Source organism: Saccopteryx leptura, chromosome 3 (assembly GCF_036850995.1).
Source record: "Saccopteryx leptura isolate mSacLep1 chromosome 3, mSacLep1_pri_phased_curated, whole genome shotgun sequence".
Lineage (NCBI taxonomy): Eukaryota > Metazoa > Chordata > Mammalia > Chiroptera > Emballonuridae > Saccopteryx > Saccopteryx leptura.
The window spans coordinates 141,435,809-141,449,432 of NC_089505.1; the positions used below are offsets into that span (position 1 = coordinate 141,435,809).

General features: G+C 38.6%; 1 protein-coding gene across 1 annotated transcript in view; it reads left to right on the forward strand.

Moving 5' to 3' along the window:
- The window catches only part of IL12RB2 (interleukin 12 receptor subunit beta 2), an 83,180-nt gene that overhangs the window by 17,705 nt on the left and 51,851 nt on the right, over positions 1-13,624 (forward strand). The window contains exons 4-7 of the mRNA XM_066376504.1: positions 2,370-2,484; positions 3,576-3,760; positions 4,963-5,105; positions 6,030-6,180. Coding sequence (XP_066232601.1) covers positions 2,370-2,484; positions 3,576-3,760; positions 4,963-5,105; positions 6,030-6,180 — 594 coding nt within the window. The remainder of the gene's footprint in view (positions 1-2,369; positions 2,485-3,575; positions 3,761-4,962; positions 5,106-6,029; positions 6,181-13,624) is intronic.

Consider the following 13,624-nt stretch of genomic DNA (forward strand, 5'->3'; position numbering starts at 1 on the left):
AAAGGACAAAATTTCACAGAATGTATGAACTCCTTGAGAATCTGTAGGAGTGAGAGAAAACAGCCCCTCAGTAAGCATATCTTTGTGAAAATTCAGAATAGTATAGACAAAGAAGATTCTACAATCTCTGAAGAGAAAAAATAGACAATTCCAACTCAAGAATCAAAATGGAGTTGGAATTCTCAACAGCATCCTAGAATGTGGAAGACAACAGAACATGGCCTTGAGAATCCTGAATGAAGGTGCTTTCAACCTAGAATTTTACACTCAGCCAAAGTATCAGTCAAGTTTTAGAGTAGATAAGACATTTTAAGCTATGCTCAAAGTATTTCCTCCCCTGTACAGTTTCCCAGGTAACTACAGGAGAATATACTCCCAACACATGTAATTAAATCAATAAAGAAGAAAGCAATGGATCTAAGAAACATGAACTCCCAACACAGGAATAGGGAGAATTTCCAGGAAATCATGACAGGTCCAGGAGGAGCTCAGTGCACTAATCATTTTTGGTCCCGGTTAACCCTCTTAAGACAAGCTTTGCCTAAGGCTGCTGACCACACAAGGGCTTAGGGAAGATTGATACCAGCTTTAGTCTCTGCTGGATTAGCCCTACTGTCTCAATTCCCCTTTATTATTTACTAACTTTGTAAGTTAAAGCAAACAAAAAAAAACTTTATTATTTAGCTATTAGGTAATTATAGTGAAATCTTCTGCAAACACCATCTTGAAATCAGTGTGCTCAGGACTATAAGATACCTATCTGCTCAACATATTAGAATTTTTACTAAGAAGAGTTTCAGAAGGTGTCTCTTTGTGTGTGTATGTGTATGTTAATGGAAGAAAGATTCTCTCAAAGAAAAAAGAGAGAGAGAGAAGATTGGCAATCCCAGGATGACAGTTGTATACCAGGCATAGAGACCAACCAGTCATATTAGAAAGTTCACAATGCTCCAAGAAAGGTCTTCAAGCAGATGAAACTGATAGAATTCTCAGTGCCTCTAAATATGTCGAACACTGACTCAGATAATTGGCTTGAGAGTTTGGAACTGTATTAATAATAATAAAAACTAAACAAATGAAACAATAGGAATTAATTAACTCCATGATAAACAAATTTTATATAAAACGAAAAGTTAATATAGTATTTTATGTGCCTCAGTCAGAAATAGTGTATATGAATGTATAGAATATATAGACATACATATATATGTCTGTAAAAATGTACACATAAGGAAGAGTCTATTCTAGGAAAATAGTTTATTCTATTAAAACAATTTAATCTATATATTGTTACACCTATTTTATAGATAGAAAAACTGAAGCTCTAAGAAGTTAGCATGGCCTGGGTCACACAGTGAGCAGTTACTGTGCTAAGAACAAAAAGAAAGTATTCTATCAATTATAGCTTTTTTGGGATACAGACAATAACTAGGACTTCGGTGGTATACTTGTTTTGTCTCGCCCAAAGGAAACATCTATCTACATGTAGGTCTCAGTATGATGATTGTTATATCTGATAAACTCTTAGCTTTGGGTTCTGTCTTTGACTATAAAGTGGCTTCATTTAAAAAATACACACCTTATGATAGAAGGGACCATGTCTGCCTTGCATACATTTGTATTTCCACAGCTAGCACTGTCTCTAGCCCATGAATGCCAGTATCAATCTACATAGATAATTAATTGATAAATGTTCATAAAGTACTCCAAGTAATGCAGCAGAAATTAGATTTATATGGTATAACCCAGAGGGTCAGTGGGTAGAAATGCCTTGGCAGCAAATTTCAGGTCAGTGGAGAAAAAGAGCCCCTAATTTTTAATGTTTTCTAATATTTGAGTGGGCTTTATTCTAGGAAGGTATGCTCGTCATCACCAGGGTGATGGACCTAGCATGGATATTCACCTTCCAGGGAGAATAGTAGGATATGGTGGTGAAAGGCTTGGACTCAAGTCAGCCAGCCACACCTGGTCTGGAGCCCTGCTTCTGCCACTTCGTAGTTTTGTAATCTTTGGCAAGATACTTATCCTCTAAGTCTTAGTTTCCTCTTCAACAATGTGAGGATAATAATAATTATGTACGTAATGTAGCTGCCGTGATGTCTAATTGAGAAAAACCACACATAACTTTGAGTAGGACTTGGCATATAATAAGTGTTTCATCTGTAGTCAGTACTATTGCTGTTGTTATAGAAGAAATTCATGCTGCAGAGGCAAATTTGAACTTGATGGGATTAAAATGACTACCAGTATCTCTGGGTATGGGACATACAAAGAAAGCATTGTTATCTTGTTCACAAATAATAACAATGTGATTGAAATATCACTTGTGTGGTATTTAAAATATATGATTTTGCTCTTTATTTTTAAAGTTGCTCCAGAACAGCCTCAAAACATATCTTGCACACAGAAGGGAGAACGTGGGACTGTGGCCTGCACCTGGGACAGAGGACGAGACACCCACCTGTATACTGCATACACTTTACAGTGAGCAAGAGACTGTTTTTTGAAGCTTTTTTGTGGGTCTTCTGTAAGATGATGTTTAGAAATATTTAATAGTTTTAGTTTTACCAGGGAGAAGAAGCAATAGACAACTCTAGATAATTAAGAGCTTTAAAAAAGTTCTAGTATTCATCAATTAAAACTGGTTCATTCATCTAAAGTGTGAGAATGGATGGCTTGGGTCTGAGGTCTAACTCAGAGTTCACTTAGGGCATCCAAGGCCCATGTTATGAACATTCTTTCCTGCTCTAATAGGGTTCGACAGGCTGCATTATATCCCTTTCCTTTTTTGCAGATGCAGGCTCTTGTGGTCATGATATATCAAATGCACTTTTCCTTGTGTGAGCTTTCTGTTAACATGAGTGAAGCTCCTTTTTAAAGTACCTTTGCATGACCTAAGAATCCACAAAAGAGAGTTTCTGTTCCTTGTAGTTGATTCCACAATCCCACCCCAAGATCCAGTTCAGTTGCACTATGCCTAGGTAGGCAGCAGAGAGGGAAAGGAAGAAGGGCCCAGGGTTCAGGTCTGTACTGAGAACTGGCACTTCTGTGCAGTAAATGCCAGGGTGACCATGGATCCTTTGGATCTGCCATAAGGAACCAAGATATCTTGTCAGTCAGATTTGAGAGATTCAGGCAGTGTGGGGATGGTTACTCATCCCTACAAACATCAAAAAAGTCTTATTCCTACGAAAAAAAATGGAGGTGGGTGGGAAAGGAAAGTATGGTCCTATTTATGACCACACAATGCAAATATTTCCATAGTGTAATCTGTAGTAATAAGACTGAACTTAAAAATATGTCCAGCCTGACCTGTGGTGGCGCAGTGGATAAAGCGTCGACCTGGATATGCTGAGGTTGCCGGTTTGAAACCCTGGGCTTGCCCGGTCAAGGCACATATGGGAGTTGATGCTTCCTGCTCCTCCACCCTTCTCTCTCTCCTCTCTCTCTCTCCTTTCTAAAATGAATAAATTAAAAAAAATTAAAAATATGCCCAGAATTTTAAATATGTGAAAATTTTGTTCTTTTGTATTAAAAAGAGAAAGTAGCTAAACACAATTGTTTTTTCTTTACAGGTTAAATGGACCAAAAAATTTAGCTTGGCATAAGCAATGTATTGATTATTATTGCAACCGTTCAGACCTTGGAATCAACCTAACCCCCCAATCACCTGAATCCAATTACACAGTCACAGTTACTGCTAAGAACAGTCTGGGAAGTGCTTCTTCATTTCCATCCACATTCACATTCTTTGACATAGGTATATTTTATTTCACTTTTTGTAGGTTCATGTGCCATACATTGACATGTGAACATTATTTTAAAAATCACTCGAATGTTTTATGTGATTATTTCAAAAGAGGCAGCAGTTGATGGAAAGTTACCAACAGGCACAGACAGAGGATAAATGTTACTTTGATGCAAGTAAAAGGGTGCTTTATCCTAGAGCTACATAGAGATGGTTGTATAAATATTATTCTCTATATTGGACAAATGGGAACCACTGGCTTCAAGTCCCTTGAGGGCACCAGCTGTCACTCATACCGTCTGGCTGAGAAAGTGTCCTGGAGGTGATTCAGGAAGCTCAATGTAGGCCCTTCTTGGCAGAGGTGGCTACTCCACTGTTCTGAGTTAGGCCACATGTAGGCCTGCTGGGCTAGAGTAGTTGGTGCAAATATAAATAAAATATATCAAGGTTCAACTGCACCGTACTCTGAGAATACTTACCTCCACTCCTCTTAGCTGGGAATGAGCCAGTCCTAGCACATTTCTGAGCAAATGTCATTGGCCCACTTGTAGCAAAGACCAAGCTCAGGCATTCTCAAATGTTACCCATCCCAGGTAGAACTGGGCTCTGGCCTGCCTGAAGGTCTAGCCTCACTCTGTGTGTTTCCCCTCTCTCATCCCACAACACACTCCTCTGTGCGTTTATCCTGCTAACTCTAAGTCTGAACGTAGACATTTACTCAGCATTTTCCTGTCACACTTCTCCCCATCCTGCCTTCTATCGCTTTATATAGACATTGCTAAGCACCCTTCTTCCCTCTTTTCTTCCGTTCCCTTTCCAGTGTCCCCTTCCTTTGGCTTTTCAGCCACACTTCTCTTCCCGGGGCGATCACCACTGGCTACCTATGCCTTCTCAGCCTTTGGAGTTCTCAGGTGTGACACATCGGCTTTCTTGAAATCTTCGGATTAAATGAAATCGACTAATGTTAGTGCTAGTTTATTTGGTAAAAATGAGGGTAGATTAAGGGACATTATTTTAATGATTTAGAAGTGAATCAAACTTTTTTTTTTATTTCTAAAAGCCAGGAACTTCTCTCTCATTTATTTCACTAAACTTGGTGGTCTCTCATCTTAGAAATGAATTTGTTCAACTCTTTATAGCGCATGTCAATACATAAGGCAGTTTCCGATGGTGGAGCCTGAATCACACTCTGTTTTGTTTGTCCTGGTTACCAGTGAGGCCTCTCCCTCCGTGGGACATCAGAATCAAATTTGTAAATGCTTCTGTGAGCAGATGCATTCTCCAGTGGAGAGACGAGGGGATGGTGCTGCTTAACCGACTCAGATACCGGCCGAGTGACAGCGGGTCCTGGAATATGGTAATGGCCTTTAGAGTGAAAGGGAAGCCTTCTTAGTATTACTGTACAGATTTCCGTCTTTTCATACCAGCAAAATATGTAGTTGCTCAAAAGTATATACTTGAGATATGCCAGAAAGTAAGATGCACCACCAGTTGTTAAGAAATGTCTTGAATTCTGATCACTGAGTTGAAATTTAGGTCGTAAGCTTCTGTAAACCAGTATTAATTTTCTGTCTTTTATTTCTAGTAAAAAGCTCATTTCTCCTTGTTTTGCTAACCTCTGTCCCATTATTACATCTTAGTGATTTTTTAACATGCTGAAAAAAGAAATGTTAGGGAATGTCAGTAGAAGCTTATATGGAATTTAATATTCCACAGATAAAGTCCCACACTTAGGTATATTAGGCATTATTTTTTTACAATAAAAAGTTTAAGATTATAATATCCTTCCAGTATTTTTGTAAAATATAGCCTTATAATGACAAAGAATCAGTTTCACATATAGCTGATGTTCAAGAGAGGTATAGTAATTAGATTTTTCTTTTACAGTTATAATTTAATTAAAATTTTCTGTTTGAACCTAGTTCTGTCATATAAGTGATAAAAATGCATCACATTCTAATTGAGACCAAATAGGAACTAATCTCTAGTGTAGAAGCTTCTCCAAGGCCTTTTTGAAAATTGGTGGTTTTCAACCTTTACTCCTTTTTCTGTTGGTTTTAGGATCCTTCTTGGAACTCATATATTCTCAGTCTCAGGAGTTTGTTGTTTCAGCTTAACATCATGTGTATTCAGTAATCCAGCTGTTGATATTTCTTCTCATTGAATGACAGATCTGAAAAAATAAAAAGGCTTATCTGGTCTCATTTTTTACCTTTATGTTAAAACTCTTTAAATTAATATAGTATTAATATGCACTTTAAAAAATCTTGTCTAATTAAAGGTTAATACTACAAATGCCAAAGGAAGACATGATTTGTCAGATCTAAAACCATTTACAGAATATGAATTCCAGGTTTCTTCTAAGCTACATCTTTATAAAGGGAGTTGGAGTGACTGGAGTGAATTATTGAGAACGCAAACACCAGAAGAAGGTATGTGTCTAAAAAGAAAAAAGAAAAAGCAGGATTGGGGGAAGGGAGAAGAGAGAATGGGGTGGGGGGAGAGAAATATGCAATGACTTTCTTGAAACAGAATCTCTAAAGTATTGATACTGAATCAAACAGTGTGATTGCATTAATTAACAAGTTAATTTTTACATTAAATTCTGAAACTGTCCAAAGAGATGTGTTTATATTGCTAGATAATTTTTAACATCAGATAAGTCCCACTCCTGTTTGCTACATGTTGCCATGTTGGTTACAAACTTGCCTCAGTGATGCTTAGTTATAACTCATTTCTATTTCGGTTACAATCAGTTTCACTTACTATCTCACTAACTCTCTCTTATGCCACAAAGCTAACCCAGTAATTAATTTCATTCATTCATGGTTAAACCTTGATACATTTTACCTTTTGGAGTCTATGAAACTTTGGAGTTTTATGAGCCACTAAAAGCTTGAAAGAAGGAAGACTCTGGAGACATGGCATTTTAAAGTAAATTTTAACATCCAGCCATCTTTCTCCTCCAAATATTGCAACACTGCACTTCTTTGAGGCTTTGACTCACTGCCCATAGCTCTGAAAAGGAAATCAAATATATTTTTAAGTCTTATGTACTTCTCTTTTGGGAAATTATTGGGAAGATAATTTTATTTAAGTATAATCAAATATTTTGTTAAAGCAAAAATGCTTATATGAACATTATGCCCGTATTAACAGATCTTTGGAGACAATAAATAATCATCTGAATATTAGTATTCAGAAGCTCTCAATTAGTGACATAGCATGAAACGTTTTATAATTTGTGTAAATTTTGTTAAGAGAAAAAAATTATTAGCATATAATTCATTCCTTTATTATCTGGAGATTTTGTAATACTGATGCGTATTTGTGAAACTCATGGATGTGTGTGCATATGAACTAGCCTTGTGACTAAGTTACGTTTATATTCTCTGAGCTAGTAATGGCTTTTGGTAATTGATGACACTTATTAGTGATGCCTCAATGACATTCAGGTACCTAAAGGATTTATTTTATTTTATGGGAGACAGAGATGGAGAGAGAGAAACAGAGGGACAGATAGGGACAGACAGGAAGGGATAGAGATGAGAAGGATCAATTCTTTGTTGCAGCACCTTAGTTATTCATTGATTGCTTCCTCTCATGTGTCTTGACCAGGGGGCTCTAGCTGAGCCAGTGACCTTTTGCTCAAGCCAGCGACCTTGGGCTCAAGCCAGAGACCATGGGTCATGTCTATGATCCCATGCTCAAGCCAGCGACCCCACGCTCAAGCCAGATCAGCCCGTGCTCAAGCTGGTGACCTTGGGATTTCAAACCTGGGTCCCCTATGTCCCAGACCAATGCTCTATACAGTGAGCCACTACCCGTCAGGCAGGACTTTTTTATTTTTTTTTATTTTACAGAGACATAGAGAGAGTCAGAGAAAGGGATAGATAGGGACAAACAAACAGGAATGGAGAAAGATGAGAAGAATCAATCATCAGTTTTTCATTGTGACACCTTGGTTGTTCATTGATTGCTTTCTCATATGTGCCTTGACCATGCGCCTTCAGCAGACCGAGTAACCCTTTGCTCAAGCCAGCAACCTTGGGTCCTAGCTGGTGACCTTTGCTCAAACCAGATGAGCCCGCACTCAAGCAGGTGACCTCGGGGTTTCGAACCCGGGTCCTCCGTATCCCAGTCTGATGCTCTATCCACTGTGCCACTGCCTGGTCAGGCAGGCAGGACTTATTACTAAAATATAATTCCTGATACATAAATTGTAGGTTAATTGGGTATTCTTCCTTTCTCCTTGTATGAATTGTATTTCTCTATTTTAAAACAATATTTAAAAATAAATTCCTCCAAAAAATTAAATTTTTTTTCTCATTTCATGATAATAATCTCTTAAATTAATGTTGAGTTACTTACTCTCTGCTTAAATACTTGCCATTTTTATAATCCAAAGCTTACTCTTATTACCCTTTGATTACACATAGTTAAAGGGATGTATTTTTAAAAGATTTTATTTATACATAGTACAGATTAAATTCTTGAAATGGGCCATATTTTATGTCTTAAGTTCAAAGTAGTAAATAGGCTGAGAAATATTTGTTATATCATATTAGGGAAACTCTGGGCTTGTGAATTCTTGCTGCTCTTACATTTGATAATGATCTGTTTAAAGATGTGTGAAAAGATTTTTTTTTTTTCCTTTTAAGTGTTTATCTGTTGAATTAAAAACCTTTCAAAGTAAGACAGTAACTTTCTCATATCTTATAAAATAAACCACTATCATAACAATGACTGCAGCTACTTGTTATGGTTAAGAATTGAACCAAGGAAGCTGGCTTATTCAGAGTAATTATAGGCATTCATAAAGAGAGAAACCCATACTCTGAGATATACCACTGTTACTAAGCTCTGTTGACTTCCTTTCAATGTCTGAATCTCCCTTTCTGGTGTTTGATCTTTCTGTGGGTTGTTGTAGGATCTCTTTTCTTTTGCTCTAAGTTGCATGGTTTTCACCTCTTACCACTATTGCTGTCATCAGTTTCTTTATGAAACACCAACTGATGTAAATCTAAAAGGTGTGAAATTTTTTAAACACTACTTCCTTTTAACCCTTTAAATAAGTACTCATGTGTAACTTGGCATTTAAAAAATTACTAGTAAGCTTTTTTTTTCTTTTTTTTAGCTATTCTAAAATTGAATGATCCTGCCTGACCAGGCGGTGGCACAGTGGATAGAGTGTCTGTCTGGGATGTGGAAGACCCAGGTTCGAGACCCTAAGGTCACCAGCTTGAGTGCGGGCTTATCTGGTATGAGCAGAGCTCACCAGCTTGGACCCAAGGTCACTGGCTCGAGCAAGGGGTTACTCAGTCTGCTGAAGACCCGCGGTCAAGGCACATATGAGAAAGCAATCAATGAACAGCTAAGGTGTTGCAATGCGCATCGAAAAACTAATGATTGATGCTTCTCATTCATCTCTCCGTTCCTGTCTGTCTGTCCCTGTCTATCTCTCTCTCTAACTCTCTCTCTGTCTCTGTAAAAAATAAATAAATAAAAATGTAATTTTAAAATTGAATGATCCTTTGCTACCAAAACCGAGAGCCACATGTTGTCTCCTGGTGAATTGGGCACAGTTATTGATGCCATGCTCACAGAAAATGAGGCCATTATTTACTCCAGGTGGCCTTTTCCTATGTTATTAAATTTAACTCCAGTCATGGTCCTTCGTGAAAAAAACTTTTAAATGACCACTAAGTAAAGGGTAGAAAGAAACAAATAACTTTCTGTGTTTAGGACAGTCTCACAATCAGTACCCATCAAAGACAGGTGCTACTGGGAATCCAGCAACCGCGTGTTGCTTCTAATAGGGAAACATTGAGTTTGGGTTGCACGGTGTCCAGACTTGCCTGAGAATATGCTCAGGTGCTGGGGAAAGGTAGTCCCTCATCACTCAGAATACCCAGGAGGAGACTCCAAACTCAAGATGAATGAGCAATTCCTTAGAACTGTATTATCAATTTGGTATTTCTGTCTGTTCATTCACCATTTTTTAAAGTCCTATTTTCAAATTTTGGTCTTGCTAAACTCTACTGTGAACACTTTGTGTGTGTGTGAGAGAGACAGAGAGAGAGAGAGAGAGAGAGAGACAGAGAGAGAGAGACAAAGAGAGGGACAGGCAGGAGCAAACAGGCAGGAAGGGAGAGAGACGAGAAGCATCAATTCATCGTTGTGGTACCTTAGTTGTTCATTGATTGCTTTCTCATCTGTGCCTTGACCGGAGAGGCTACAGCAGACCAAGTGACCCCTTGCTCAAGCCAGTGACCTTGGGCTCAAGCCAGCAACCATGGGGTCATGTCTATGATCCCAAGCTCAAGCCAGCAACCCATGCTCAAGTTGGTGAACCTGCGCTCAAACTGGTGACCTCGGGCTTTTGAAGCTGGGTCCTCTGCATCCCAGTCTGATGTTCTATCCACTTTGCCACCGCCTGGTTAGGTTCTACTGTGGACACTTAATAAGGAAGTGTTACAATCTTATACTTGTGCTGGAGTAGTAAAGCCCTTAGCCATCATAGTGATGACATGGGTGATTAGTGAGAGATCCCCAAATAGGGAGAAAATGCAGGTTACCTGCTCCAGCCACCCCTCCTCACATTGAGAAGCTAGGCAATGCCTTCATTTATTTGTAATCTTAAAATATTGCTAAAATTGGCCCTGCCCAGTTGGCTCAGTGGTGGAGCGTCGGCCTGGCGTGCAGGAGTCCCGGGTTTGATTCCCGGCCAGGGCACACAGGAGAAGCGCCCATCTGCTTCTCCACCCCTCCCCCTTTCTCCTTCCTCTCTCTCTCTTCCCCTCCGGCAGCCAAGGCTCCACTGGAGCAAAGTTTGCCCGGGCACTGAGGATGGCTCTGTGGCCTCTGCCTTAGGTGCTGGAATGACTCTGGTCGCGACAGAGCAATGCCCCAGATGGGCAGAGCATCACCCCCTGGTGGGCGTGTCAGGTGGATCCCAGTCGGGTGCATGTGGGAGTCTGTCTCTCTGCCTCCCCGTTTCCAGCTTCGGAAAAATACAAAAAAAAAAAAAATATATATATATATATATATATTGCTAAAATTGGTTAGGTGTGAACAATCAATAATACTAGAGGTTATTTTACCATCTTGGTTAGCAAGATTTCATAACAGTCTAGCTTTGAGGTCAGCAAATATTTTCTGTAAAGATCCAGATAGTAAGTATGTTTGGCTTTGTGAACCATATAATCTGTCTCAACTACTAAAATTTGCAACTGTAGTGTGCAATCAGCCATTGGCAATGTATAAGTACTCAGTCAAAGCTGTGCTCCAATAAAACTCTATTTATGGACACTAAAATTTCAATTTTATATAATTTTTACATGTCACAAAGAATGATCCTTCTTTTGATTTGTTTTCATCCACTTAAAATTATAAAAACCACTGTCAGTTCACAGGCTGTACAAAAACAGGGAATGGGCCGTAGTGTGTTGACTCCTAAACTAGTCGAACTTAAAAGTACTGTGTTTATGCCTTTTTGCTTGAGGCTTAAGGAGATGAAAATGAATGACTCCTTACCCTTCAAAAGGGATTTATATGCAAACATTTTCATTAGAAAGAAAATGTTATGTTTGAGATCCATTCCCAGTTTCTACCCTCTTTTCTTCTTTTGGTTCATGTACCCTGGAGGAAGTAAGTGCCTAAGCTCAATTATTTTACAAGATGGTGAGCGCCCCAAAAAGAGGGAATATTTTCCATGAAGTCCACTCCGAACATAAACCAATAAAGAATATATATGCTTCTCTGAATGGTCTGTGGGGAATGTGTGTGTGTCAGGATCTATGCCAGGTGCTGAGACACAGTGATAACTAAGAGCCTCAGACTAAGGGTGTATCTTGGAGCATCAAGGAAAGATTCCTAGAAGAGAGGACATCAAGAAGAAATGTGAAGTCCACAGGGAATCTTACGACTTTCTTCTGTCTAGAACACATGACTTCGCAGATCATTGTAGCAAGGGAAGAGAGTTATTTCCCCCTTGAATTATTTGATTCTCTCCAATTCTGTGAAATCTCAAATTCCTGATTTCTATTCTACCTTATCAGCCAAATCTTGGTCTTTTATCAAGCTCAATCCCTAGGCTATAAATTGGACCCCCTTTTTTTTTCTCAGGTGACCTCATCCAGTCCGATGGCTCTAAAACAGAATATAGATAGACAGATAGATAGATAGATAGATAGATAGATAGATAGATAGATAGATAGATAGATAGATAGATAGATAGATGATAGATAGATAGATAATAAATGTAATGTATGATTTCAGTTCTAGGCCCATTCCCAGCTTCAGCTCTACACTTCCATCACCTATTTCATATCTTCACTGAGATGTCAATAGACATCCTAAACCTCACATAACCAAATAAAAACTTTTCATTTTTCTCCAAAGCAAGTGTTTCCAAAATACTTCTGTTTCACTCTTTTTATCTCAGTAAATGATGCCACCATATTCCTAGAGTCACAAGTCAAATATTGAGAAATTATGCTTAGATTTTCCTTTTCCCCCTTTTCCCATATCAACAATTGACTTGGTTTCCTGAACATATTCAAAATCTGCTCATTACTTCTGTGGCCATTATGATTGTCCTAGTTTAAGCTACGTTCTCATTTAGAGGCATAACAGCAAAATTAATACTATGAACTTAGGAACCCACCATTCAAGTAAAATACTATAAAATTACTAATATGTTTTTACCCCTGGTATGCCTCCCCGGAAGTAATCACCATCCTGTATTGTATGTTTCTCATCCTCATACTTTTTTTTAAATTTATTGTGTTGAGATGGTTTCAAGTGTCCCACTCAGTAACACCCTCTGCACACTACAGTGTGCTCCCCATGCCCCATGCAAAATCTCTTTCCACCCCTACTTTCCCCCTTAGCCCTTCTTCCCCCACCTCCACCACCCTTTCCCTCTCGCTATTGCTGCCTTGTTGTCTGTATCTATGTGTAATGTATCTATGATTTTGCCCTAATCCCTTCACTTTTTTTATCTTGTCTGCTCTTTCCCCTTCCCTCTGACAGCTGTCCATCTCTTCCCTGTGACCCGGCCTCTGTTTCTGTTTTGTTCCTCGGTTTATTGTGTTCATGAGATTCCACATATAAGTGAAATCATACAGTGTTTGTCTTTCTGTGTCTGGCTTATTTCACTTAGCATGATAATCTCCAGGTCCATCCATGCCATCCTCATGCTTTTCTCATAGCTTTCTGAAATGTATATATCTATAAACAGTGGTTAGTTGTGCTTGTTTTGGAACTTAATCAAAATTATAGTCTATGTGTAATTTTTTGCAACTCACTTTTTTTCTATCAATACCCTACAGCACTCTAATGAATTTGGTATAGATGAAACATCCCTGCTTTTAGAAGAAAGAAGCTTGTTCTTCACTTATGACCATGATAAAAGGTTATGTTTTTTTAAAGAGAGAGAGAGAGAACTCAAATATGTCAAATGCGGCTGAGAAGTCCAGTGAAATAAGAACAGAGAAGTGACCATTGGATTTGGCAACACAGAGTTTTTTGCCAACCAGTAGAGTGATGGGCCCAAAAGCTCAGTTGGTATGGGTTGAGAGTGAGTGTGAGATGAGGGAATACAGACAGGGACAGTTCACACACAACTCTTCAAGAAGTTCTGGGAAGTGGAGCAGAGATTCAAGGCAGTACCTGGAAGAGGATGTACTATTAGGACATTTGTTGTGTCTTTGTTTTTAGGATCAGAGGTAATATAAGGGATTTTCAACCTTTTTCATCTCATGACACACAAACTAATTACTAAAATTCTGTGACACACCAAAATATATATTTTTTGCCAACCTGTCAAAAAAATAGGAATAATGTTTATTCTTTGCACCAGATGGCTATTGT